The 27,873-nt window shown below is 36.5% G+C and overlaps 1 protein-coding gene across 1 annotated transcript in view; it reads left to right on the top strand.

Moving 5' to 3' along the window:
- PDE11A (phosphodiesterase 11A) overlaps positions 1-27,873 on the top strand; it is a 247,652-nt gene that overhangs the window by 131,045 nt on the left and 88,734 nt on the right. The window contains exons 6-10 of the mRNA XM_072419100.1: positions 3,755-3,887; positions 15,984-16,059; positions 18,132-18,199; positions 18,376-18,468; positions 26,661-26,711. Of these exons, the coding sequence (XP_072275201.1) occupies positions 3,755-3,887; positions 15,984-16,059; positions 18,132-18,199; positions 18,376-18,468; positions 26,661-26,711 (421 nt within the window). The remainder of the gene's footprint in view (positions 1-3,754; positions 3,888-15,983; positions 16,060-18,131; positions 18,200-18,375; positions 18,469-26,660; positions 26,712-27,873) is intronic.

Here is a 27,873-nt window from a genome sequence, read left to right as displayed (position 1 = left end):
ACACTGTAGGGGAAGAAGAAGAACATAATCAAACCTGTGTAAGTTTAGACATAACCTAACATGTAACTTACACAGAGCGTGTACTCCTGGCTCTGTCAAAGGACCAGCAAGGAAGGGTAGCCAGCACCATCCAAGCTCTTTTATAATAATAATTACAGTTTTCTCTGTTGCTTGCTGCTCAAATGAATATGTCTGTATTAGCTTGAACTCATCAAGTCTAGCTGCTATAGTGCTGTCTCCCTGACTGGTGACCTGGCTTGGACCTTGTCTGGGATAGGAACCGGGAGGGTTTAATGTTTACCTTTGATGAGATTTGATTTCCTTTTTATGCCCTATTTCTACATTTTTATATGCTCTTACATTCCAACAAACCCTCAGGCTTAATAACACTGGAAGCACAATGACTACTTACATAACATATAATCCCATTCAGAGGATTGAGCAAAACACTATGTGACAGTTTCTAACAAATATTTCCTCACATGCCTAAAATGTCGGAGCATTGTTACAAGTATTTAAATGTCTCGAGAATCTATTTGGCAGTTTACATTGCAGCTTTCTAAAAGTAATTCTTGTTTCTTGACTGAACAGCTAAGTGAAATCCCCTCTTACTATATATACTGACATAAACATTTACTAATAATATGACTGGCCTAGTAAGATTAAAGTATATATTTTTTCATATATAATCAGTTTTTATTATTTTTAAAATGTGTGTGCACATATTTCCAATCAAGGCAAATAAGTAAAAAGGGTTTTGTGTTGTAATATTATTTGTTAATATTGGTATTACATTGTTATTTGTCAGATTGGAAATTCACTGATTTTAGCATCTGCCATGCATTACAGTGTATCTAAGCCCCAAAACAAAAATGTATCTCAAAGCTTGTCAGTACATAGATGTGATGGTTGAATGTGTTTTCTTTTCTTTATTTTTACCTGGTGATTCTGGCAGCAATACAATTCCAAGAATTTAAAAGCTTCTACCAATGTCCATAACAGTGGGGGTCCTCAAGGATGGCTAAGGACAATGTTATTGACAACAGTCAGCACATACAGAGAGCAGAGAAATATATAAACAAGATTTCAAACAAGGCAACCATTTTTTTAGTCAAATTGAACCATAGATTTAAAGGCACAGTATAAGTGGCTGAAGTTTTGCACCCATATTTTCCTAATCAGGAAATAATAATCAATAAGGAGATGAACCTTAACTCCAGTTCCCCTTATTGGTTTATTGCCCATCTCTGTAAAATTCCAGTAAAAGATTCAATAGGTGTTTTTTCCAGGTTTCATTGAAGTCAGAAGATGTCTGATTCAGTACAGGCAGGTCTAGCTAGCTCCCACTGTCAGATATACTGCACTTGACAGTTTTATGTACAAGTTCCCCTTGACATCATTGCCTATTTTTAGAACAGTTGGGACCAGTTGAAACATCTGTCTGAGCTGTATGTATAGAGGAAAATACTCCCCCTTCTATTGACCTGCCAGCACTAGGTCAGAATTCTTTAGACTGAAACCTGAAAAAGTAAATATTATATTAGTGATAAAAACATATTTTGTACTGTTGTGTGCGTCAGTGAACTGTTAAACCCCTAAAATATATTCACCAGGGAGAAGAAAACCTCCTATATGCCTTGGTAGTACATAAGCATCCCTTGTCAGCATTACCTCCTGGACAATGGGTTTTATTTGTTCATTATGAGCATGAGGAATGGTATCTAAAAGGCAGGGGGCTGCAAACATGCCCCTGTCTTACTATGGGCATACAAGCCTACCTCAATGAACTTTCCAGCAGGTTACTAATTAAAGCAGACCTATCGCCAACATTTTTACTTTGCATAAAATGGTAGACAAGTTTTTTCTTTTTTAACATTTTACAATTTTTAAAATTAACATTATGACGGTAGAGACAGAATGGGAGAGCAGAGCCTCCTGGGAAACCTACGTCACACATCCCAGAAGGCTTCTGGCTGCTCCTCCTGCACATGCCCACACATGTACAGTGAGAATGGCATGCTTTTCTTCCCCATTTAGAACAGTGCGAGATCCGGTGACATAGCCAGAAAGAGGCGAAAAAGACACCCAACACTTCTTTTGTGTCGGAATAGGCCCAATCCAGGAAAACAGAAGTAAAGGTGTTTTTATTTTTTTTTTTTATTATTTTAGTTTCGCTTTAAATGATATTCTGTTAGAATTCTCTCTCCATGGTGCTGAAACTTATTTAGTGTTAGCACTATATACTACGATTGAGAAATATAATATTTTAATAGGAATAGGAATATAATTTTTTATTAGGATCTATTCAAATATCCCTACAAAGAATTATGGGAACAACCTTTGTTGAACTTTGCAATAGCTACTTACCTCTCTCTCATTATGCAACATTCACCCATCAGCTGCCTATATAATACATTGAGTGCATGTAGTCTGAAACTGATTGCTGAATCTTTTAGAATTTTATTAAAATACTAGTTATTTCTATAGGGATGTGTGTATGAATAAGATAATCCTAAATAATTGGTTTATATATTTTGTTTGTCCAAGTCTGGAAAAGCAATTGAGACAGCTGAAACTTTTCATATGGCAGTCATTATTTAGGCTGTAGCCAGGCCAGCTAGACAAAGATGAGGCTGTGCAAAAGATTAAAATTAATCTAATAATAATGCTATCTTTCTACTGTTATATTTCCTAATTATGGCTTGGATATCATAAAAAACATAGCAATGTTTATAACAGTATCAGAATATGCAATATTTGATTGAATAATATTTGAAGACTAATATGTTTTATAATTTTGAGTTACATTTTGATATGTACAAGGGTTTCATCGAATCCCCCAATCACCCTCATTTGAAGCTCAGCTTGATAGAACAAAAATAGTTATTTTTCAGCTTCTAGACTTCTGGATACATACGGCACTTATAGAACCAAAATCTTACATTCCTATTCACACACTTCTGCTCATATACGTCATACACACAAGCACACACGAATTAGACTTTTGTTAAAAAAAACTTATGCACTGTACTATATTATCTATTCTGTAATCATATGCATGATAAGATATATTATTAAACACATTTCTGATTTGAACATTCTTTGTTTGAACTGAACTACTTTAGGCAAGTTTTCTCATCCTAAATGGAATTTAGTACCTAAAACCTTTGGGGAACCTTTTAGATGAATACTCACTAAGCAGATTGCCCAGTGAATTCCTAATTTTTTTGTGTTCCTAAATGAATAACCCATACACTAAATAGGGACTATTCATGCTGCTGACAGACACTTCCTAATTGTAAAGCCAAAGTATGCAAGGAGAGAAGAATGAGTCAGACATGGAAATGAGATGAGAAACGTAAGACAGATATTTTGAGGAATTGTGAACCTAATTTAAGGAATAGATATTCTTTAAAGCAATATAATAAATATGTAGGAGGAATATGACAATACTTTCATAGGTCTAATACATGGACTATATTTCATATGTAGGTGGAATAAAACAACACCCTCATTGCTTTTATAAATGGAATATATTTGATATGTAGGAGGAATAATTCAATGCTCTCATAGGTCTCATGTATTTATTTAATCCTTTGTTAGTAATGTATTTGTTAGAGCAGGTAAGTTGACAGAAAACATAAATCTGTCTATATGTACTATATTGTAAGCAATATAAATGATTAATGCTATAGTATAAAATTCACTGACCTTGTAACATCCTTTTTTTCCTTTTTTGTCAATGTTTTTGTAGTTTTAAAGACAGTCTGGAGAAGTCTTCGTATTCTGACTGGTTAATAAATAACAGCATTGCAGAACTAGTTGCATCAACGGGTCTTCCAGTAAATATAAGTGACGCATATCAGGATCCTCGCTTTGATGCGGAGGTGAGTGTACTCAGAGTCTTAGCTAACTGGACATGGCTCATGAATATAATGAAGTCTGCCTTTAATGCTTGTTCTTATAAGAAATATGAGTTACTTGACTGTCATAGTAATCTTAATTACTTCAACATTTTATGGCATTGATTTAGAACAAGTTTACAGGTCAGCATTTCTGACTTTACTAGCTGCATGCTTGTCCCCATTCAGTGACCTAGATTTTTAAAGCCAAATAGAGACTGTCAGCCTGCTTTTTCAATTATGCTTAGCAATTGCAGACAATATTTTCAGCACAGGATTTTTTAAATTATATTTTAAATAGATCACATCGTGCCCGTTTGGTTTTCAACTTCGAGCCATTTCGCTGGTCCATGGGGGGTAAGGCAGAGTAATTCGAACTAAACTGAAGCAGGACGCTACCAAATTACTGCGTTGGCTACCTTCTATTGGTTATAGTGATGTGGGAACCTACCACTATGCAGATATATTTTTTCTTTAGCCTATGAATGAGTTTGGTGCCCATTTAGATAGAAGTTCTAAAACAGTTAAATGGCTGAAAAATTAGAGGTGTGAGGGTTCCTGCCATGGAGAGTTATATGCCTGGAGGTATAGAGGCAGAAAGCCCTGGGTGTTCCAAGGCCTTAATTTCATTTGACTGTTGGGGAGGAAGAAGGTGGCCTCCGTTGGTCCATTATTTTGGGAAGAAGCTTTTGTAGAAGGGTCCTGCAGGGAGGAATAAGTGTGATGCACATGGTTGTTTTAGCACTGTCACTGTGAGTGTGACCCAGTCCAGAGAGGGGTGTTTCTTCTTAGATGTCTTACCGGGGCACTGAAGTCTTCATGAGCTTAGGAAGTGTGAGATTTACACTGAAGGTGATGAATCGCTCTCTGGTTCTGGAACTGTGCTTATTTGATACTCTGCATACCCTGATTCTCTCTGTTTTGGACAATTAAATGGCTACAATATTCTGAGCTTGGTTACTTTAAAAAGAACCAAAACTTTATTCAGAAATCCCTACAGGGTTGTACATATAAACAGAGAAAAGATTTTTCCAAATCTTGATCTTGAATCTTATTTTACTGACAAAAGTTTTCCCAAACAGAAAGTGAGAAAAAATCTAGAATAGGAACACAGGCAGATATAAAATGCTGATATGGGTTCTATCCTTCCCCTATTATTAAACAAATAGCATTTTTATTTGTTTCATTTAGCTATTTGAGATTTACTTCTTGTCTTGAGAAACTGTTGTTAGAAGAACAGTAGGTGAGAACTGAACGGGCTGTTTGGCAGAGAGCTAAAAACGATCATGAACAATTTTCTTAGGTGACAGTATTTGCAAGTATGTACATAATACAAAAGCATACTTGACATACTGCTTACAAAAATGATAGCACACAAATCAGTAAGAATATATGAAATGTATTCACTCACTTTTTGTGGTAGTAATTTGTTACAGCATATAGAGTAGTAACTGCTTACACTGCTGTCAGAAAGCATTATAATAGGAATGCATTGCATACAATTTTTTTCATAAAATGGCCAATTTGCACATTTGTCTAAGCACACTGACAAGGCTGGCTCTTCTGTATATTACCTGAAACAAAGAACTTGAAAACTATGTTAACAATGCATTGCATTCACTGCTTCCTCATTCTGGTGAACCGCTTCCTCTGAAGAAATGCTATGTATAGCTTCTCCTAGGGGCAGCACCATGGAGAATGAATAGGGGTGGCAGTCACCAGCTGTCAATTGTGTGGGCACTGGTTCTTTAAGTACCTGCTCATCGCTGCAAGTTACCGAGAGGTGTGGCACCAGTCCCCACGAGCTGCACAGGATCACTCAATCCCTAAATGTTATCTGCCCTAAATATTTTAGCTTTGCTTTAATATGATTGGTTATAATAGTAACTATTCCCAAATTCTTGTTAGCAAATGTAAATAAGTTGTATGTAGTAGTCATGCCAAATTTGGAATCCTTGCAGGCATAGGTTATCGTCCAATAGCGTCAAGATTAGGTAACAGGGAACAACAGTCCACTTTAAATTGGAACAGGTGCTGGATATAAAATTAAATATAACATCTGTATTTTTCATTCTTTTGCAAGAATTATTTTTTTTATATTCTTTGAGGTACAGCTATAAAAAGTCATTAGGAGATAGGACTCTGAATGTACCATACAAACATGTCACATTTAATTCTGAAGAAATGCAGAGCTTGCTATAAATGTGATGTATACACAGATAACAAGTGCCATTCATGTGTTGCAGCATGGGCGTTGCAGAACGTACAGTTTACAATGTACATAATGTACCAAGCTTTCTAAAACAAATAGACAATGCTTTATTTGGACTTGGAGAATAAGAAAGTTGTTGGTACATCATAAATGTAAATACTTAATATGTACAATCATTTTGTTCAGTTGCAGAGCTTATTAATATTTAATGTGGACAGTATGGTAAAAAAAGCACTACAGATGGGACTCGCTTTATTTGGACAAGCAGTGTGATTAATCACACACAGAGCTGCGGGGAATTTTAAAGCCGGCTTGTTTAGTTAAACAATTGGGCGTCATCTATCAAGGTGTGCTTAAAGGGCTGTGACAGGCTAAATACACAGTCTGCACTTGTGACTTTTTCTGATAACAGGTTAATAGTTATACATATAAAAGAATTAAAAGGGATAAGTAACTATATGGAAGCCTTGGCAGAAACAGATTTTTTGCCTGACATTTCCACATGACAGTTTAGTTGATTTACTAAAATACCCTAAGGGGCTTAATTTAGAAGCAGATATCTTTATCAACTTTCAGTTTTGGTCCACAGTACATTTTGTTGCCCATTCATAAAATGCAGTCATCAGTACTAAGCCTATGATAGTTCTGTCCTTAAAAAAATGAAGCCTGGAGCTGAGTGTTTTCTTTGCATTTTTTTTCTTTAAATCAGTATTATTGCAGCTGTAGTACAGCAATATCACATTTGGTTTCAAACCCTCAGAAAAAAAGCAACTTTTAGCTCTTTGCTCAACGCAGAACTAGAAGCACAATAGAAAATAGCAGATGTGATGCAGTCTTCCAGCAGCATTACCAGTTTTTGATTTTTTTAGAGTCTCCTATAAGAAGTTTTATTACCTATTACTCCTAATAGTAGGTCCATTATGATTCCTCACTCCCCAAACCGGAAAAGCTGGCCATCAATTTTTATGAGAATGTACATACGTTAAGAAACAGAAAACAGGTGAAGGAGTGGGTAAATGCATCAAGTACCTTAAAATAATAGACATGACAATAACTCCAAATATTATCAGTTAAAATGAGGCAGTCATATACTAGGCAACAACAAATAAACAAGGGAAACACCAAACTCATATCTCTGGTGAGAAGTGCCAATCAAAGAAAGAGAGAAAGAAAAAGGAAAAAAGAGAGGGAAAGTGTATCCAGCCTGAAGGTGCCAGCAGAACTCCAATACAAAAAACATAACATCAGCAGATCAATGTGTGGAACACCAATGACCTAAAAAACAGCCATACAGTCCATGTCTTCATATAAACAGTAGAACGATCATGAAGTTGCACTCATCTCTAAATTTGTGCAACACGTCACAACTCTATGACCCCATGACTTTACCCTCCATGTCCTCATTTTTTCCACTCTATTATTTATCATTTTGTCCCCTCTACCTTACCTGTATTGTAATTTTGTATTTTCCCCTACATTTCCTGTAACCCATCTGACCTCCCTGCCTACTACCTTCCTACGTAACACTGTCATATAAACCTTAGCTAATCTCCATGCTTCCTTTTTTAACTCAGATTGTTGCTAACCGTGTAGTGGCCAATCCATGTGTGAAAAAAGTCTCATGCTTTCTGAACCATTCTTACACAATGTGTGCCAGATGGATCCTGGCAACTTGGAATATCCACATGCTACCAAACAAACAATCCAATAATGGTAAAAAAAAAAAAAAAACTGGTCATTTATTGTATTCAGGTAGTAAGCTGACCTGCTTAACCAAGACCTGACCAAATGAAGCAATCCAACTTGCCCCAACAGATTTGGGGGCTTTTTTTTGTCAGGAAGTGTAGAATCTTGGATGGAGTTAGCTAGCTAGTGGCAGTAGGTAACCTGATGTTCCTGCAAAAAAACAACCATAATACTGAAAAGAAACAGTCCATGTCTCCATATAGACTGTAGAACGATTATGAAGTTAAACTCACCTCTAAATATGTTTAACACATCATAACTCTATGCCTCCATGACCCTACCGTCCATGTCCTCATTTTTTTCCCACTTCTAATTTATTCCTAATTTTTACCCCTGTCCCTTACCTGACATGAAACATGTCTTGTTCTTTTTGGTTACTTTGACCATCATATATCTTATGCTATTCCGTTTATTTCTTCTACAAAACCTGTAAAGGTTTTCTCAGTAAACCTACTGTATAAAAAAATTAAAAACTGCTGGGTTAATGCTTCTGACAGGCTGCATGATATATGTCATTTTTTATTTTGCACTTCTTAAACTTTTATACTCAACCATTGTTAGGTGCAAGCATTTGGCTAGTCATATGAGTCCCAGAAGCACAACAGTTACAACTGCCTGCAACTTGTGTCTGAAATATCTCAGCTGTGAGATTTTCCAATAGTAGCCCCAATGGTTTCAGTAAATTTTTAATCATTATTAGACTTTATGGATGAGAGATATATAACTGTACTGGGAATTCCATTGAAACTATGCGCCAAAAAAATTTCAAAGACATACAAAATAAGAAGCCAGCAAGTGATTCAGACACACAAAACTGAGGTTTAGGATGAAACTGATAAGTAAGTGTAATCCACAGTGTAATGTAATAATAATACATGATTTTATAACAGTGAAATTAGAACTCCACACTTCTAGGAATCAAGGTATTCATATACAGTCAGTGTAACACTGTGATGTGTTGCATTTGAAAGTAACAATATTTGTGATTCAAACTTTTGTCAGCACTGATGACTGACAGTGCCTAGGGCGGTATAGAGGATGCGTGTTGTATTATCACATAGCTGCTTTTCTTGGATTTTACAGCTCTAGTATATATAGTATACAACTTGGAGCTAGTGACTCATCATACCAGCCATGTTTAATTGTTTGCAACAGGTAAAGACATTTTATTGTGGCATTAGAGTGCAACACTAAGGCTATGTACACACATGCAATGGTTCTCGTCAGTTAATTGGCTTAGGGTCGATATTGGACGAGAATCTGGCGTGTGTAGAGCACCTGTCGTCCATCGTCCAAACGACTGTTCTGGCGGATCTACGGACGATGGACGATGAACTATCTTAATGGAAGTGAAGGGGCAGAGTGCGCAGTGGGCTGCCGCTCCGTCCCTCCCCCCCTCTTCTCTCCATGGAGCAGAACAGTGCTGTATGTACAGCAGTCGTTCATGCGTCGTGCAGTCATTAGTCGTTGAAAAGGATCGTGAAAGATCCTTTCCAATGACAAATATTGCACGTGTGTATGTAGCCTTATGCTTTACCTAATTAATCTACCTTTACATGGTTCAAAGTCATCTATGTCTTTCACTTTTAGTACTTAAAAATCATTTTTTAACATGTTTCTCACTTTATAGTTTTATTGTGCCTGTGGTAACTCGCAAAATTCTGATTGATATGCAACTAAAAATCCACTTTTAAAAATCCACAATCAGGTAGGTCAATATTGCAGAAAGGAGCAGGTGATGTTCATTCTGCAACAACCCCTCCTACCTGCCTTATCGTTCTGGGTATTTGTCAAAAATCCTTGGTTGCTAGGATAACCAGCAATGCCAGATTCCTCTGCACATGCTGGGAACAAATGAACCCCTGTGCTCCTGTGCAGGAGTCAGATCATCCTAGCCGAAAAAATCAAGATGGCCAAAGATTGTCTTTTGAAAGAGGAGAAAGAAGATCCGGTGTAAGGGAATGGGGATAGGTGAGTATCGATATATACTGCAATAAAAGTTCAGCTTTAAGTGGACCCATCATAAAGTAACAAGCTTGCTAGATCTAAGTGATCTGAGCTGGTGTATATCTAAATGCAAAGCAATATATTTCTGTACATAGAATATATACTCATCTAAAACTGATGATATAATTCATTCCATTCTACACTGCCTGTCCAAAAAAAAAGTCACACACTATATTTATTGATAAGTTATATAAGTAGTTATGAAAAGCTCATGCAATGTCACATCATTTATTTCTGTCCAGTGTTGTATTAATTTTTGCCAACATCTTGTATTGTATTGGATCTTGTATCCTTGAGAGTAAGCATCCATGTTGGAAAAAGTCCCATGCTCCCTGAATCATTCTTCCACAATTTGTGCCAGATTGATCCTGGCATTGTAAACTTGGAATGTTCCCATGCTACCAGGGAACAAAGTCCAATAATAGAAAAAACAGGTCATTCAGTACATTCAGGTTGTCATCTGACCTGTTGAACCGAGACCTGACCAACTGAAGCAAGCCCAGATCATAACTTTGCCCCCACAGGCTTGGGGGCTTTTTTATGTCAGGCAGTGTAGATTTTTGGACGGAGGCAGCTAGCTAGTTCCACCATGTAGCTTGAAGAACTATGCAATTTCCTGACACTAATGCTTGGTGATCGAGTCAAAACAACTAGCATTTTAAGGCGAAGGTCATCAATGATAGTCCCATATTACTTTTACACAAACAATAAGAAATAGATATATCACATGAAAGTTTTAGAAATGTTGCCAAAATGCCTATTTAAAGTTTTGCTGAAGCTGCAATAGATGTAAAAGATAATAAATAATGTCAAGTGCTGAAAAGTTAGTAAAGGTCACAGGCTTTGGGAGTCATTTTGGAGAAATTGAGCAAATGAATGCCAGTGAAGATGGCACTTCGAGCAATGGCAGTATCAGGCAAACAAATGGCATATGACATTTTATGTTACCCACTGCTTTAAGGTATTCCCTTGTCTTATGTAGCCCTTGTAGTTCATTCTTGTAACCCCCTTGTAGCCCCCTGTAGTTAATTCATCTGTCTCAAATCCCTACCACTTACTTCTTAAGCTTTTTCCAGTATGTCGCTCTGTGAAGCCTTCACAAGGAAGAGAATAATGTGTGATTTATACATTTTAAAGGGCAATAATTATTTTCAGGATCCATGTCAGAAAAATGTTCATTTTGTTCATGAACTGTGTGGGTCTGTCTGCCGCATAGAAATCAGATTAAGCCAGCCAGCGGTGACTCAATGCGAGTTCTACCCCCACTTTCACAAGTTCATAATCCCCTCTTCTATTCCTTTCACAGGTTCCATCCCTGCACATTATGTTGTCACTTTTCTTTTTGTAGTGGCAATTTATTGCAAATGGGTTGATAGAGTAAATGTAATGTTATAATGAAAGTTACATTTGTAGCAAGTAAATTATAGGTGGACTTTAATCCTTTACATGTCACTGAGCAAAGTCAATGTTATATTGGGAACCAAGCATAATTCATTCAGCTAGTTAAAATAGTTCCTGGCTCAAATTATAAGGAAATAAGTAATATGTAAAGAACTGTATTCAATAGCAGCCAATTAGAATTTGTATGTCATTGACCTGAAAATCTAAGAGGTTGCTCTGTGTAATATGTGTTTTATTGGTTTTTGCCCTGCCTTTAACAATAAAATTACTAAATAAAACTACTAAGCCAGTGTTTTAGTGCAGTAAGAAATGTTCTTCTTCAGAAGATGTGCCTAAAATGCATGAAAAGTAACCATCATATTACACAGCGCTGTACAAAGTCCATAGTCATGTCACTAACTGTCCCTCAAAGGAGCTCACAATCTAATGTCCCTACTATAATCATATGTCATTAATGTAGTCTAAGGTCAATTTAGGGGGAAGCCAATTAACCTTACTGCATGTTTTTGGGACGTGGGAGGAAACCCACGCAGACATGGGGAGAACCTGCAAACTCCATGCAGATAGCATCCTGGCTTGGATTCGAACCTAGGACCCAGCGCTGCAAAGGCCGGAGTGCTAACCTCTGACCCACCATGCTAACACAGGTTAGGCGTTAGGAGTGTGGTATGTACAGAGGTAAGGGGTCAGAAATATGCAGTCGCTGAATTCAGAGGGGAGGTTGGAAGCAGATATTGTTCTGAGAGCAGGGGATAGGAGTATTTAATGGCCTGAGTACAGGGGTAAGGAGTATGTAGCATATCGAGTAAAGAGATCAAGAGTTTGCAATGTACAAGGTTCAGGGGTACGGAATATGTACTATACTGAGTTTGGGGCTCAGAAGCATATAACCTTTTGGGTACCTTGGCTAGAAGTGTGTAGAGTCAGTCATATATCAGTCTAGTGCACACCACCTCCATGATTTTTTTCACATACATAGCCCACATACATAACCACTAGTCCACCAGAGTAGGTTTTCAAGGGTTTGGACAAAACAGAGTCAAGTACACAGGCAAAAAATAGTCCAGGTAGCATATAATAATCATGGTCAGGAAACAGGCAGAATCGGCAACAGTAAGTCCTACAAATAATCACACCAGCAGCAGGTCAGCCCAGCTTACCACTACAACCTACCAGGCAAATAGTGACTGTAAGCAGATAGGCTATAAAGTCCCAGCAGCCAATGACAGGGCAGAATCTGCCCCTAAAATCTCCTTCAGCTGTGAACAGCCATGTGCTGGGGATGCCAAGAAGGAAAATCTGAGAAAATCTGAGGCTGCACAGCTAAAAGGAAGCAGAATATGTTGGAATTTCCTTGTTGCATCTGACAACGCCAAGCAGAATAAACAGGGTATGATATTGCTGTGGTGCACAGCACAGGTTATTAGTCAGATACGCTCCTCCAAACACTTACCATTTTTCTTAAGGCCCTCTGGTAGCATATATGACCTCAGTTCCTTGACCCTGCTCCTGCAGACAAAAAACATGAAGATGACAGTCCTGAAGAGGATTTGCATGATGGACTGTGTCTTGTTTAAGGATTTCCCCCTTACATATATACAACATTGTAGCTGCTAGTAGAAGCATGTAGGGCAGGCAGAACACCAGTAAACATGGGCATCAGCACCAAGGGCAAGATGCAAGGTACATACCCTGGTGCCTGAAGATAATGACACACATGATGCAGGATTTGGGTTTAGGCAGATTTTACAGATTTTATTTAAAAGTTGTGAAGCCAAATCTTCAACAACTCTCTATTATCAGAACAAACTGTTTTATCCTTATAAGTTCCATGTATATCTAATGGCAGTACAAAACTAAATGAACAAAGTACATAATGGATAGTTCTGTTTAATTACTGATGAACTGGGAAGGCCTTAAAACATATAGGTAGACATACACTAAATCCAGGGTGCCAAATGGGTTCCCCATGACGTTTTCATCTTGAAGAGAAACAAATCTGCACTATACAGTGCGATCTGTTCATTTTATTAGAGATTGTGATGCTCAAGGATCACCTAAATCAAAAAGTTGATTTGTATAATGTGCTATCTCTATGAAATGTAACTATCATAGTGTAAACTACCCCTGGAAAGCACTGTTGGTCACTGCAACTTGTTCTACTGAATATGAAAAACTACTTTTCAACTATTAAGAACTCCAAAGAAGAGAAATCAGAACTTTTTTCATGTTTCCTGAAGAGCCTTTTTAAAACTGTCAATACCCTCTACATACCATCCATGCTGGATTTAACCGCAAATGCCTACAGGTGACCAGTCAGACAAGAGGGAAATTTCCTCCCTGGGCAAATACAGCCCTGCGAATGGGTGAGGGGTAACGCACCATCCAAATTTATCATGGGAAACTGTTGAAGCATTATGCACTACATCAAGGAGAACCTATTATTAGTGTTCTTTTCAGTTCCTGAACCAAAAGGTTGACTTAATAGAATGTTTGACATAAAGGTTTGTACAGGTTTATTTGGAATGTATTTTGTCTTTATGACATTCATAGAGGAGTATTATAAATTTAACGGCATGCTGCTCTTTTTAGCTGGATTGTAAAATATTCATCATGCCACAAATGAATAGTTAGACAAAAAAAAAAAAACATTGTTCTTCAGACATGCCCTCAGAACTTTTTTTTCGCTTGTGATAAGTTGTCAGAGCACATTATGTCAACAGAAGCATCTCAGACGTAAATCCCATTGCTTGCAAGTCTCAAAGAACTTTTACGCTCAGTGAAACTGACTTTTAACTGATTTGATGTTTTTGGATCAAGTAAACTTCTACCTGGTAAAAGTCAATGCAGATTATTAAAACAACCTGTAAAGAAAAAATATAAAGTGGATACTGCTGACCTCTGACTTCCTTTAGAAATGCTAGTTGTCTGGCTGTCATACTTTCCCAAAAGCTGATCGTGTCCAATGGTATCTGCTGATGAGTGCTAGGTTACTCCAGGATGCAGTGATATGGGCGAACAGTGATTGCCAAGGGCCCCTACTTTCTTCAGGGCCTAAATTGATAGAGAACACTAAAGTTTGACATTCCTGGACGTATTTATGTAAAGTTTTTATTTAGACTTGAATTTTATGTTGAAGTATATTGTACTCACAACCTATGCATGTTCATTTATGCAAAAAAAAAAATGACTTTAGGACATTTGACAGTGGATTTATATAAGATTTGCATTTTAGATGCTTTGCCCAAAAAGGCAAGCAGGGACAAATAAGTTGCTGATAGTACTGCTGTTATCTCACTACAACTAACCTTACCCCATACTGCCTGTTTAGCACTGGGTTTCTCTGTGGAGACAGACATTTATGGTAAAGCAGGGCTTTTGTTGCTAAGACGCAAGCCTCTAGTTAAAAAAAAAAAAAAAGGTGAGCAGAACAGGTACGACACTCCCAAATCACAACTGACATATCTAGATGTTAACAACATAAATATTCACTTTATAGTTTCGGCCCCACTTTACTTATACGAAGCCAGTTGTGTTATCCGCCATTAAAACGTGAAGCTGCTACAATTGGTATTATTGCTTTTATGGAAGCTTTAGCTTCAATAATAAACTCTCAGCCAGGATTCTCCCAACTTTTACCCAAAACGTGTTCAATTTTCAATGGAAAAGCATACATTAACACTTACTTGTGATCAGAACTTTTTCTTATTACATCCAATGTGAAAAATGTATTAATTTGGGGTAAATCTTGTGTTACAAAATTCATAAAAAGACCCTCTTTATCCAAATTTTATTCAAACTGTTTACTTTTAAATACATTACTGAAACTTCTATGATTTTACAGTATATAGTCATAGACTATATATTATATTTATATAGTCTATGACCGCTATAATAAATGGCTCTCGTTAAAACAGCTTGATAAAAGTGGAGAGTATTTTAAGGAGTAGTACAATGGGCACTGGTGAGCAAATCACTGTTCAATAAATGCAACATTAATCACACCAGCTTTCCATAGCTCGTTATTCATTCTCAAACACAGTATTCCCTTTGTGAATTGCCAGTCTATTTATGCTACTTTTCTGATTCTGGCCATAAATGTATAACTTGTAAATTTGCTTAAAAATTTAAATCTTGTATCCAAATAAAATAATGCAAAACTAACCCGAATGTCAGACTAGTTAGCTGCACAGGGCTACATCTTGTGAAAAATTGTCTTTGAATAGAACAGAACATTGTATTTGTCAACAGAAAGTAAACCTCCATTAGTAAGTTACAACTTCCAGATTCCTCTACAAATCTGCCAGCATTTAATATATCATAACATATCAATAAATATAATACATAAGTTAAACATAATAGTAAATTATTGTGACATTAAAATGTCCTAAATAAAAAGTAGGAAGCTCTATGTTACTGGAATTCGCCTAAAACTGGTGCTCAATCATTTTTTTTTAGAGGATAAAAAGTATTTTCTTACACATTGGTATTATCAGCTCCTCACTTGTTTCATCTAATTGCATACATTACTGTGTCTTCACGTCCTATGAATCAGACTATGGTAGGGTAATGAGAATTGTATGAGTCACTGTTGAATACTTTGAGGATGTTAGGACAGGCTGTCTCTCACAGGGTCTTCTGATGTGTGACATTAAATGTTTATGTGTACTAGATGAATCCGCAGAGTTTGCTCACATCTTGCTTTTATTTTTCAGGCTGACCAGTTCTCCGGCTTTCATATCAGATCTGTGCTGTGTGTGCCAATATGGAATAGCAACCATCAGATAATAGGTAAGCTGTATAAGATATCCTCATTTCCGTGTTTAAAAATGTTGTGTTTTGTGTGCATATTTGTCTGGTGCTTTTGTATGTTTTGATTAGTTTATAAACATGTTTTAATTAGTATTTTGAGATTATTGTGCTTTTTTAAGTTCTTTTGGTCATAGACATATAGTAGGTAATGTCTCAATTTGCTCCTTGTCCTGGAATTATGCCTATCTAATCACATCTCTGCTGTATGGGTCAATCACCTGGAACAGCTTTGCTGGTTAGAAGTGCTTCACTTTATTCAGTTCATTGACGTACAAAGCATCAAGCCAGGGGATCTGCATGACAGTCAGACAACTAGAATTTTCAGGTCAGCAGTGGCAGCTTTTGTATATATCTCAGCACTAATTTTCTGAAAATGCATGACTGATGTTTTTTTGAGTGCGGACGATCATTTTTTTAAAGTCCTATTCATTTACCAAAAGTTTCTGCTTTCTCTATAAAATTATTCACCTTTTGTAACCTTTTTAGTTAAAAAAAAGTTTTCATATCTTACAAAATACAACATCAGAAGCTAAGAATTCAGAATTTAAAAAAGAGACTAAATGCCTACAGTGTTATGTTGTTAGACACAAGCAGAGTAACATCTCTTATATTAGTCCGTAATTTTGTATTCTAGTTTAGACAAGAAAACATTTTACTGACTACTAACCTTTTATCCAAAAGCAAGAACTTGGCTGGGGAGGCTTTTCTGGCTGAATTTTATGACTTAAGGGACAGCCTTAAGATGCACTAAGAAGGTAACATAAGGGCTCTATGTATAGGACAGGTAATCAGACATTCCCTTAAACATTCTCCTTGGAAATCTTCTAGGTGCATGTGTTTAACTTGTCGTAATGAATTCTCACCAGGTAATGTTTGAGGAAATGTCAGATATCTTTAAAAGTTCAACAATATATTATCCATCTTGTGCCTTCCTTATTTTCTCAGCAACATATACAAAGCAGTAGTTTTCACACTATAATGCTTAACAACAAATGCGGTATGCAGGTCTTGATTTGAGGGCTCTGCGTGACAGCACACAAATGTGAAGAGGGCTCTTTGAAATGAATGTGATTTTGGATGTCCTGTGCTTTCCGTGCATTTTAATCATGCTTTCATGCACATGAAAGCACACAAAGATGAACTCTGCCTTAACCTGTTTATATAAATTGCATTTTGAATAACCTTTTCAGAATGCATATATCCAGAAATAAAAGGTGGTGCCTCAAATACCAGCCTATTCTGCAGCACATCAATCTTTTATCTCTCTAAACTTTTTTCTTGTTAAGTATGTCTGATAATGCAGGTCCTGCTGTGTTAATATCACTTCCAATCACTTTTAACTTTATTGGATCACAAAAAACTGATCACTTCAATAAATCAATATGTTGGACACTGGACTGTTCTGCTGTCCCAAAGAGGTGGTGTGAAAAGAAAATTAGAGATTGTGCAATGGTAAAGACTAATTGAACTTTCAATTTAAATTAGTTAAATATATTCCAGAAATATCCAAAATAAAGAGTAAAGGCTTGCAATTCTTAGAACAGTTGCTACAGCCTAGGTAGTAAAGACTCCCCTAGCAACATGCTGCAGAGAGGAATCCTTGCTCTCTGTGGGAAGCAGTGATCTCTTTGCAGAGGTCAGAGCAGGGATTCTTATATCAGCAGGGTGCATAAGCTTTGTTGTATAGAGTTGTATATTGGACTCAGTAGGGGGTGTGTAAGATCACTTTAATGCTTCTTGAGAGAGCTAAGAACCCGCTATGTAGCTACTAGCAAGATCTGTATGACTTCGCACACCTTTTATTCTGATGCACCTTAAATATATTTAGCTGCTTTTTAACTTGATTTGAACCTTCATTTTAGGGTTTAGTTGAGCTCTGGGTGAACAGGTAGACACATCACCATGGAACAAGTGACTGCAGAATAATAGTATTTCCATACCAGTTTTAACATTGAAGGCAGCTCCTTACCTCTATACCGGGTAAAAATAACAGAAATAACAGGCACCTTCTTTCCAAAATTATACCACTGTGTGTTCTTGTTTTTTGTTAGGTGTGGCACAAGTATTAAATAGACTGGATGGAAAGCCATTTGATGATGCAGATCAAAGACTGTTTGAGGTAAGAAAAACTTTTATGTCATGGAAAATATTATAATATAATATATAATATAATCCCCTCTGGATATTTTCAGAAATTAACATAACTTATACTTTAGCTTACAATTTGTCAGACCAAATCAAAAATTTAGTGAACTTTGTATTTTAATGTATTTTTGACCTTCTTTATCATTGTAGGCTTTTGTTATATTTTGCGGCCTTGGCATTAACAACACAATTATGTATGACCAAGTGAAGAAATCATGGGCAAAGCAGTCAGTCGCTTTAGATGTAAGTATATATTTTAAAACAAAAGATTCTATATGGTCAAACAATTGTACTGTTTCCGGGTTGTGTAGATGGCTTGGTTGTGGACCAACCATGAGTGCAAAGGGCTGAATCAAGATATGTCTCATAACTGGGGAACACAAAACAAAATATTCAGGCCAGACCACTGGAATTTACTTTCTTTATTAAAACGTTATTGTTCCAAAAGCACTAGCATTCTGCCAGACTCAAGCTCCTCTTCTGCTGCTTTTTTCCCTCCTATCCCTGCTATATCATTTATTCTACAATGAAGTGTTTTAACTAGGGAAAAGTGTATCATTTAAGAAGCTTGTGTCTGGCAGGATCTAATGTGTCATTCCTGGAACAATCAAGTTTGCAAAAAAAAAAAAATAATAAGTTGCTGTAGTGCAGGCTGAATCTTTTGTGATTCCTGTAACATGTGTCTTGGTTTGGGTCATTGCACCCATTGCTGATTCTTGAACAAGCCATCCACACATCCTGCAAGCAGCACTTTGCCTTCATCATTTAAAATATATTTTACAATTGTTTATCTGTTTCTGTTTTTTAATTTTTAATTGGTGGTTGTATTCTATCATAGAATGACTTTTCTAGACTTTATAATTGTTGTTTAAGTTGCTATATTTGTTTATAATTGTTCACTTTGCAAAGTAGGTTATTAAGTTGTAAATTAATTTTTCTTGGCATTGAAAATACAGTGAAAACTAACTTTGCATAGAACAACCAATCACATGTAAAGAAATTCATAGAAATTCAACCAATCACATGTAAAAAAAATACATGCAAATAATTGGATGGTTCAGGTTAGCAAAGCTTCACCTAATTCACTAATCTGAATGTATTATAATTATATATATTAATAATATAATTCTTTGCATGGTGGTAATTTCATTTGCCAAGTTAAAAAGGAACTAAACTGAAAAAAAAAAAAATCAGCTTACCTTCAATCCTGCAGTGCAGTCCGATCGCTCCAGTGTCTGGTCCTGCGTTGTCTCAGGGCCGGCGCTCCAGACGTCGCCATCTTCTTCTATTTTTCCTAGTTCTTCATCCTACCTCACCCAACTCAGGCGCAAGATTGGATGATGTAGGATAAAAAAAAAGTTTGCCGATCTCACTGCTCATGTGTGAGATCGGCAAATTTTTTTTCCCCCACGAAAAGTCTGTTCCTGCGCATGCCCGAGATGCTCAGGGATGCGCAGAAGGAGCACTTCGGGGAGCCTTCGGGGATGCCTGACATAGGTATCCTGGGAGGCTTTGCGCTCCCATTTATTCTGGGGGAGGTGCTGCTTTCTTTTCTTTTATTATTTCTTTTTTATATATAAGGGTGTTGCACCTAAAAAAAAAACAACAACAGAATTTTTACCTTGTCTACCCTTGTATGTAAAGTGAAAAATCTGAGTATAGGTATGCTTTAACAGCCTAAATTCCTATTCAATGGGAGAAGTTACCAGCTACCCTTCAACCTCTCGATTCAAAGCTTTTCTCAATACCATTTCATTTTGAGCATGGTAAACAAAATTTGTTATGAATAATGCTAAACAAGAAACTGAACTACATAGTAAATGACAAAATGGATATCTCTGAGGAAGTTTGGTCCCCTTGGATATTGTATAAATCTCTGGAGCTGGCTCAGATGTAACGGTTCAGTCCCCAGTGAGGCTATGTAGTTTTTCTAGGCCTATTACAAGTTTTTCTTACTATTCTATATTCTATTTCTTTTGCCCTAATTATTTTACAATTCCCAAACAATGTAAAATTATGGCTAGTTTAGGTTATATTTGTCCTTCCAAGGAGATGCTTATGTGATAATGTAAGTGTGGTTAACTCATTAGCCCTTAGCTAATTATGTGGAATGGTATCAAGCTATGCCAAACATTTGTTTTTTCTGCAGAAATTTAAAAAAGTAATTTAAATGATAATTCGCAATGAAATAAATAGTTACCCACAAAAATGCACAGTATATTATATGTCCATAATTTCTGAAAACAAAAATATTTTGTACCCCCTAGTGGGAATAGCTACTTGTACAAGATTTTTTTTACATGGATGACGTGAGAATGTGGTTTATCTTTACCAGTGTTTTATCCTAATATTTTTGGGGTGGCTGATGCTTTCTGAATATACAGTGACTCACCCTCTCAGCCTTATTTATACTTACTTGAGTCTAACATCCCATTGCAGTGTTCACAGCCTGCGCCAACATTTGTCTGTGATGCAGTTGATTCCAGTAGTTATTTAGGAAGCCATCTTGCTGCAGGTAATTTCATATCTGGTGCAGGGTAGGATTGGTTACTTTAGGCCAGAGGGCGTGAATCATTGAACTTTGTGTTAACATGCACTTATAGTTTGAAGCATATATCCAGGCATTACCCCCAAACCTTCCTTTCCCCCCAAAACATATCCTATCATTTTTTTTTACTTTTTCCTGTAGAAAGAGGTAGCTTGTATTATTTTCTGTGAAATCATTCCCAGGCTTCTACGTTTTCACAAGGGAAATTGCAAGGAGGTAAGATGTAGACATGGCCCCATAATACACCGTCTATGAGACTTTTCCAATGTAAATGAAAAAAAATTCTGCATTGTAATCCAGCAAGCAGAGCTAATTATAATTGGAATTCAGTTGGGATTTTAGATTGGTTGGGATGTAAGTGCAGACAAAGCACTGTAGGAGCTCCAACAGAAAGTGAGGAGTAGTGTTAGTGTTCGAATTCGGGTTGTCCTTATATTCGACCCGAATTTGGCTGTTCGAATTTGGATAGACCTGACCCGAAAAACGGTATTCGACGGTAAAAATGAGTTTAAAAAAAAAATTAAAATAATTTAAAAGTAATTTATTGAATGATTGTGTTTTTTGAACTTTTTCTTTTTTTTTTTTTTTTTTTACAGGTTTTACCACAATGACATTATGATTCCCCTGGCTGTGCAGCCATGGGAATCCTCTTGTCATTGCAGGATCTCTGTGTTTTTGGATAGAGTTTCTCTATCCAAAAACACATAGTACAGCGCTGCAGCAGCGATCGCTGTTGGCACGCTGTGCTACTACTATGTATTCTTGGATAGAGTTTCTCTATCCAAGAACACAGGGCACTACAGGTGATAAATGGGGACCCATTCATCACCTGTAGTGACCAGAGATCGTAGTGGAACTACAGAGGTAATCTGCAGTTCAGTTCAAATGTAACGTCATGTGGGAATCTGAATGGGGGCATATCCCCTCCTACTCCTTCTCTAACTATAAAGGTTTTGCCTAGAGATACACTAGCCATCCTGGAACCAGTTTTGCATCTCATCATCAGAAATGTGTCATCAACAGAAGGAGCAGAGTGAGACACAAAAATCAGTATTTAGATAACATTGCTTTATTGATTACTGACAAATGACTGTAACTCAAACTGACAAACTGTTAAACATATGCAATTCTAATTTAGGAATTTGTTAAAATGTATGTCAAATTAGGTTTTCATAACTGAGAATGTACAAGATGTTCTGTCTTTATAGTGCATACATAACCATGTGACTGTTATGTGACTAACCATGTTAGTCACATAACAAAAATCAAATGAGGTTTCCCAGAAATATTCCCCAAAAACAGATTTCATGTCTTTACCAGCATACAAGGAAGCTGTTGAGAAAAGAGATCTGTGATGATACTATGTAAAGGAGCATTTATCCGGTTAGGATTTCCATAGTACTTTAAAATAACATTTCTAATAAAAGCATTGTAAATTCAAAATATTCATCTCCAGCTGCAGAATTAGTGATGTAGATTTTCTGTGGAGCGTTTAAACCTTTGACTGCAGTAGAGATAATGTCTATTACCTGCACTGTTGGCCCTGTAAATTATACAAAATACATCAATAATCTGTATCAATATCTGTTACTGAGGTTACAGTCATTTCAGTCGTCAATATTATGGCATTTGTTCAAAGAAATTATTTATTGTTAAAATGAGTCTATTTGTTACAAACCTGCTAGTGAAGACTTCAGTGGAAAACAGTATTTTTTAAAGTATAGTCCTTTAGAACAGAATTCCCTGTGAGATATTCAATAGCTATTCATTTTGATCTTTGAAAGCATGGAAGTATAAATGTACAATTTTTATACACTTACAGACCACTTTATTAGGTACCAGAGGTTGGACTAAGTCCTCACCCTTCAAGTCCAAGTCGAGTCCCAAGTCATTGACACCAAGTCCCAAGTCAAGTCTAAAGTCACCAAGAATTGTTCCAAATCAAGTCCCAAGTCAAGTCACTTCATTTATCAAGTCATTTGCAAGTCGTATTTAGTCTGTTATAGTGCCTTCCTCCCACTAAATCCACTAAGTTCGGCTTTCTCCAACGACAGCTGAAGAGGACGGGAAGGAAGGCAGTGAGGCTTCTGTAACACCGCCTTCCTCCCAGTCCTCTTCAGCTGTCAGAGGAGAAAGCCGTGGACTTAGAATGCAAGGAAGGTGGGGAGGAAGGCAGTGTTACAGAAGACTCACTGCAAGTCAAGTTGCATTTTGCTGGAAAAAACCCTCAAGTAGAGTCGCAAGTAGCTGGACAAAACCCCCAAGTCAAGTCACAAGTTGTTTATTAGGTGACATAAGTCAGACTCAAGTCCAAGTCGCGCGACTCAAGTTCCAACCTTTGTTAGGTTTACCTGTCCAACTGCTTGTTAACACAAAGATCTAATCAGCCAATTACATAGCAGCAACTCAATGCATTTATACATGTAGACATTGTCAAGATTGCCTGTTGGACTCAAACTGAGCATCACAATGGATAAGAATGGTGATTTAGGTGACTTTGAATGTGACATGGTTGTTGGATCCAGGCAGGCTGGTCTGAATATTTCAGAAACTGCTGATCTGCTGGTATTGTAATTCATAACCATCTCTAGAATTTACAGAAAAGTTTATAAAAAGTAAAATATCCAGTGAGTGGCAGTTCGCTGGGAGAAAATGCATGGTTTGAGCTGATAGAAAGGCAACAGAAACTAAAAAAGCAGAAGAGCATTTCTGAATGAACATCACAACCATCATTGAAGCAATGAGCTACACCAGCGGCAGGCCACCACTGTCCATTAAGAACAGACACCTGAGGCTACAATTCATACATGAGGGTGTGTCAGTGACATTCAGATGGTAGGGTCAGAATTTGCCATCCACAACATAAAAGCATGGATCCATCCCACCTTGTATCATTGGCTCAGGCTGCTGGTGGTGGTGGTGGGAAATATTCTTGGAACACTTTGGGCTTCTGAGGAGCGACTGATCATTGTTTAAATGCCAAAGCTTAAACCTATGAGTGTGCAGCCAATAAATCTGCAGCAACTGCATGATGTTGTCATGTCAATATGAACCAAAATCCCTGAGGAATGTTTCCAGCACATTCCTAAATCCAATCCTCGAAGAATTATAGCAGTTCTGAAGGTAAAAGGGGTCTAGCCTGGTACTAGTAAGGTGTAAAGATAAAGTGGCCAAAGACTGTAGGTTAAATGCCTACAAAATGATTTATTATCACTCAGAAGCATCAATATTCAATATGAGGACAAATAATATGATTTTAGATAATAAATTGTCATCCCCAAATTTTAAAGGCAGAACATGCAAAGTGTTTCAAGATTTTTGTTTCCTAGCTATTTGTTTTATCTAGAACCTGGAATGGCATTATTTGATCACCCGTTTTTAGAGTGTATGTAGTAGTATTTCGTACAGAAATACAATAGGTAAAACCTTATTAACATTTCCATATTCAACCAGTGTATGGCCATCTTTGGTGTAATGCTTACAGAATGTCACCTAGGGTATGTATCTTTTTCTGAAGGCCTGCTGCCCAAGCTGTGGTTCCCCCCCAATGAGAACTAATGGGCCGTAAACTGCTGTAGTAGGTTAATCTAAATTTGTATGTGTGTTCTAAACCCGCAAGTCTTTTTAGGTCAAGTTGATTAGGGTAATTTGGAAATGTCTGTTCACTTTTCAGCTGTTTATTTTGTGCATTTGCTATAGAAGTGTCATATACATTTGTAAAAATCTTGTTCCATGAATGCTCATATACATAACAAATAGAGCAATGAATTTATTACTATTCCATAGTAGTGGACAGAGCCTGTCTTCTCCTTTAATGATGTAAACATCTGTAATTATAGCATACTTATAGTAAAAACAGTTTGGGAACAATTTGCAGATTTGGAGATATAAGAAAATAAAATTATATATAAATATTGGGTTTTATCTGTAAAAGGCTGAGTTTGGTCTACTCCCTTCTATCTTTTAATTCCTCCTATTTGTTAGGTAATCTTTTCATCACATTGACTGTCCTTTGGGATGTTTTGAGGGTGGATTCAAGCTTTGTTTTTGATGTTTGTATATTACTTTAGCTGGTTATATATTTGGATCTGATGTCGCTATTTTACCATGTTGTTTTCCCTGAAGACAGCCTTTGTGTTTTGCTATCATCGCTAAGCATTAGTTTCTTAAGTTTAAAGTAGATTTACTTTAGTAAAATAGTGCTGCTTTCAACATGGATTTCAGGGCAAAGTATTTTATAATAAGAAAAATCAGTATATTACTCATGTATATGCACAGTGCTCATGTTTTAGTCAAGCAAAGTAGTTCAGAAAAATACCTGGTAATCTTCAGAAATTCTGTTTTTTGTTGTTTGGGCTGAAAACACTATCTGCTGCTGTAAATCCTAATGTGTTGTCAGTCTTGCATACTTGACTACAGAACCCTACCTATGTCTATCTTTTTCTGTCCGACTCTGTATGTATACATTGAATTTTTCCCCTAAAAACAATACCACTCCCCAGAGCCTGCTCACACAATGTTTCCCGGGTTGTCCTGAGTGATCTAGCAAACCTGGAATGTATCTGCTCTAGGACTGAATACATTCACTATCTAATAGCAAATGATTTTTAAAAAATCCAGAAAATCTGGGTTTTGTCGATTATCCAGGTTCTGAATTTTCTCCAGTCTTGGAGAGCTTTAATAAATCAGGCCCTATGTGAATCTGTAAAAAACGTTCTGGGAACATACCTATATCCAGAGGAAATTAGCTTTTTGCAGATGCTCTTGTTTCGTTTAACACAATAATGATCTCACACAGAGTAAAAAAAGCCATTTCTCATTAAGAGATCAAGGTAAAATATAATGGGGAGTTTTTGGCAGAATGAGGGATGTTTGGGGGTATATTTGAGCCATGCCTGGGTACTGTAGAGAGCATTTGGATTTTTGCTATAACCTTATATAGAATAAATATTTTACTGTGCCCATCTGATGTCACATTGAAGCTAGCATTTTATACCCCAGGCAACAACTAAGATAATAAATAATTCCTATTGCTAAACAGAATTTTGTAAAGCAGGCATGGGGAATAAGAAGTTATTATCTGGATTTTACAATGTGACACAGAGTGGTTTAAATAGATGACAAGTTACCATTAGAAATATTTTTTATTCCCTGACTCTTGATCCTAATAATCTGATTAGGTAAGAATGATGAAACCTTTTATTTGGTGAAGCCTGATGTATCCAAATGACCATTAGAAAGGCTTGTAAAGGGACAAAATGTTATGATTTTTTTCGTCTTTAATGCCTTTAACAAATTTAGTATTGCTCAGTGTTTAAATAAGAAGGGAACAATAGTAAAAAGCGATACTACAGCTCAGATCATTACTAATAAATGCACATACACGCTTTATGAATTAAATATTATGCCTAATTAGTTTATAATTAAAAATAGTTAAATTATTAAAGTCAATGTGTGACATGTGATGTAAGATCACAGTGTTGTAAGGCAGATTAAAAAAATTGCAAAAATGCTTTTCATTTAAAGTCAACGTGTATTTTGCCCACAAGTTGGAGCTCACACAGGACTGATCGCTTTGTCCCCACCATTATATAACAGTGCTGAATGTCCGATTGCTCAATCGTCATGCACCATATGTAAAATTGCTGGTTACTTCAACATGAGGGTAACCATCCAAATTAACCTGTTGTTTTATTGTACTTCTTTTTTATTGTCTTTAAATAGAAATTTTGTTTGTATTGGGGATTATTTTTTTTTTAGACAAAAATGTCTGTCAGTTTTTGGTAAGGTCCGAATTTTATAGGCTGGGTGAATTGGTTGGGATAACTTTAAGCTGTATGTACTGTATGTAAGTACCCATGAGTTGCATTTTTTTGTCTTCTTACAGGTCCTTTCCTATCATGCAACATGTTCAAAAGCTGAAGTAGATAAAATTAAGGTAAGTTATTGTAAAACATTGTCATTTGTGTTTATTTATGTTTTTTTTTTAAAGTTGAAGATGATATAAACTTAGAAGAGGAACGTTTTGAACATCTAAAATTAAAGAAACTTACTATTAGGTCAAATAAACACGTACGTATACTCAGGTTGACTTGCTTCTGACTTTGATGCTTCCATTATCCCTTTGCACTTACCTATTACTTTTAGGTGCTCTTTAATGTACTTTATGTCACTATTTTCTGTAATGTACAAAGCAGAGAAAGCCATTTTGAATTCTGAGAACAGTGGGTTGTGGAGTACTGCAAAATTTTCCTACCTAGACTGACAATATAGATTGCAAAAATTGTGCTGCCCACTTCTCAGGTTTGTGCAACTTTACCATGCCTTAGGTGCTAAGGTCCAGTGTAAGAACGTTTGCCCTCACCCAGTTATTTATTAAAACACAGCTATTACAGCTATTACTTTGCCTAGTTGAAGCTGCTCAGAGGAAATTTGATTATCTCTGGCTAGTTCCCATTAGCCCTTGCAAAATTCGCAAGTCAATCAGTAGTCTGTAAAAAAGGGTAAAGGGAAAGGAAAAGTTTCTTGAGTCCCTCTTTTGCACTCAATTCCAAAAGTAGCTATGTGAGCACCTGTAGTTGACTTATGTTACAATAAAGCACATTTTTTCAGAAGTTTATCTTGAATATATACTTTGTCATTTCCTTGATCCTTTTGTCGTTAGTTGATGCACTTTTACTTTGTATTTCTATCCTGTCCTTTAAGTGACATTTTACTAGCATGAAGAAAAATAGAATTCTGTCACTGTTACCTGCTTACAATACACAATGTTTTCTGATCCATCACCACCTCACCTTGGTCAAGATAAAAAAAAATCAAATTCAATTTCCAATTAGTTATGAGGCGTGGGTTAGAGATTGAGTGATGGGGGAAACTTTAGCATGGTGCTGCCTATTTACACAGTTTGGTCTGATTAGTTATTGTTTAATATATATAGACTTTTAGCGTTTACATGAATTTTATTTCAATAATTGGTGCTGGTAAGAAGTGAGGTGAGGCATGTACTCCGAAGAATATTGTACTTTACACAAATATCTGTATAGCTGACGGAGTGATTTTTTTTTATTCTTCCTGTTTTTTCTAATACTGAATCCTGGGAG

Source organism: Pyxicephalus adspersus, chromosome 7 (assembly GCF_032062135.1).
Source record: "Pyxicephalus adspersus chromosome 7, UCB_Pads_2.0, whole genome shotgun sequence".
NCBI classification, from domain to species: domain Eukaryota; kingdom Metazoa; phylum Chordata; class Amphibia; order Anura; family Pyxicephalidae; genus Pyxicephalus; species Pyxicephalus adspersus.
This window is presented reverse-complemented; position numbering and strand designations above follow the sequence as displayed.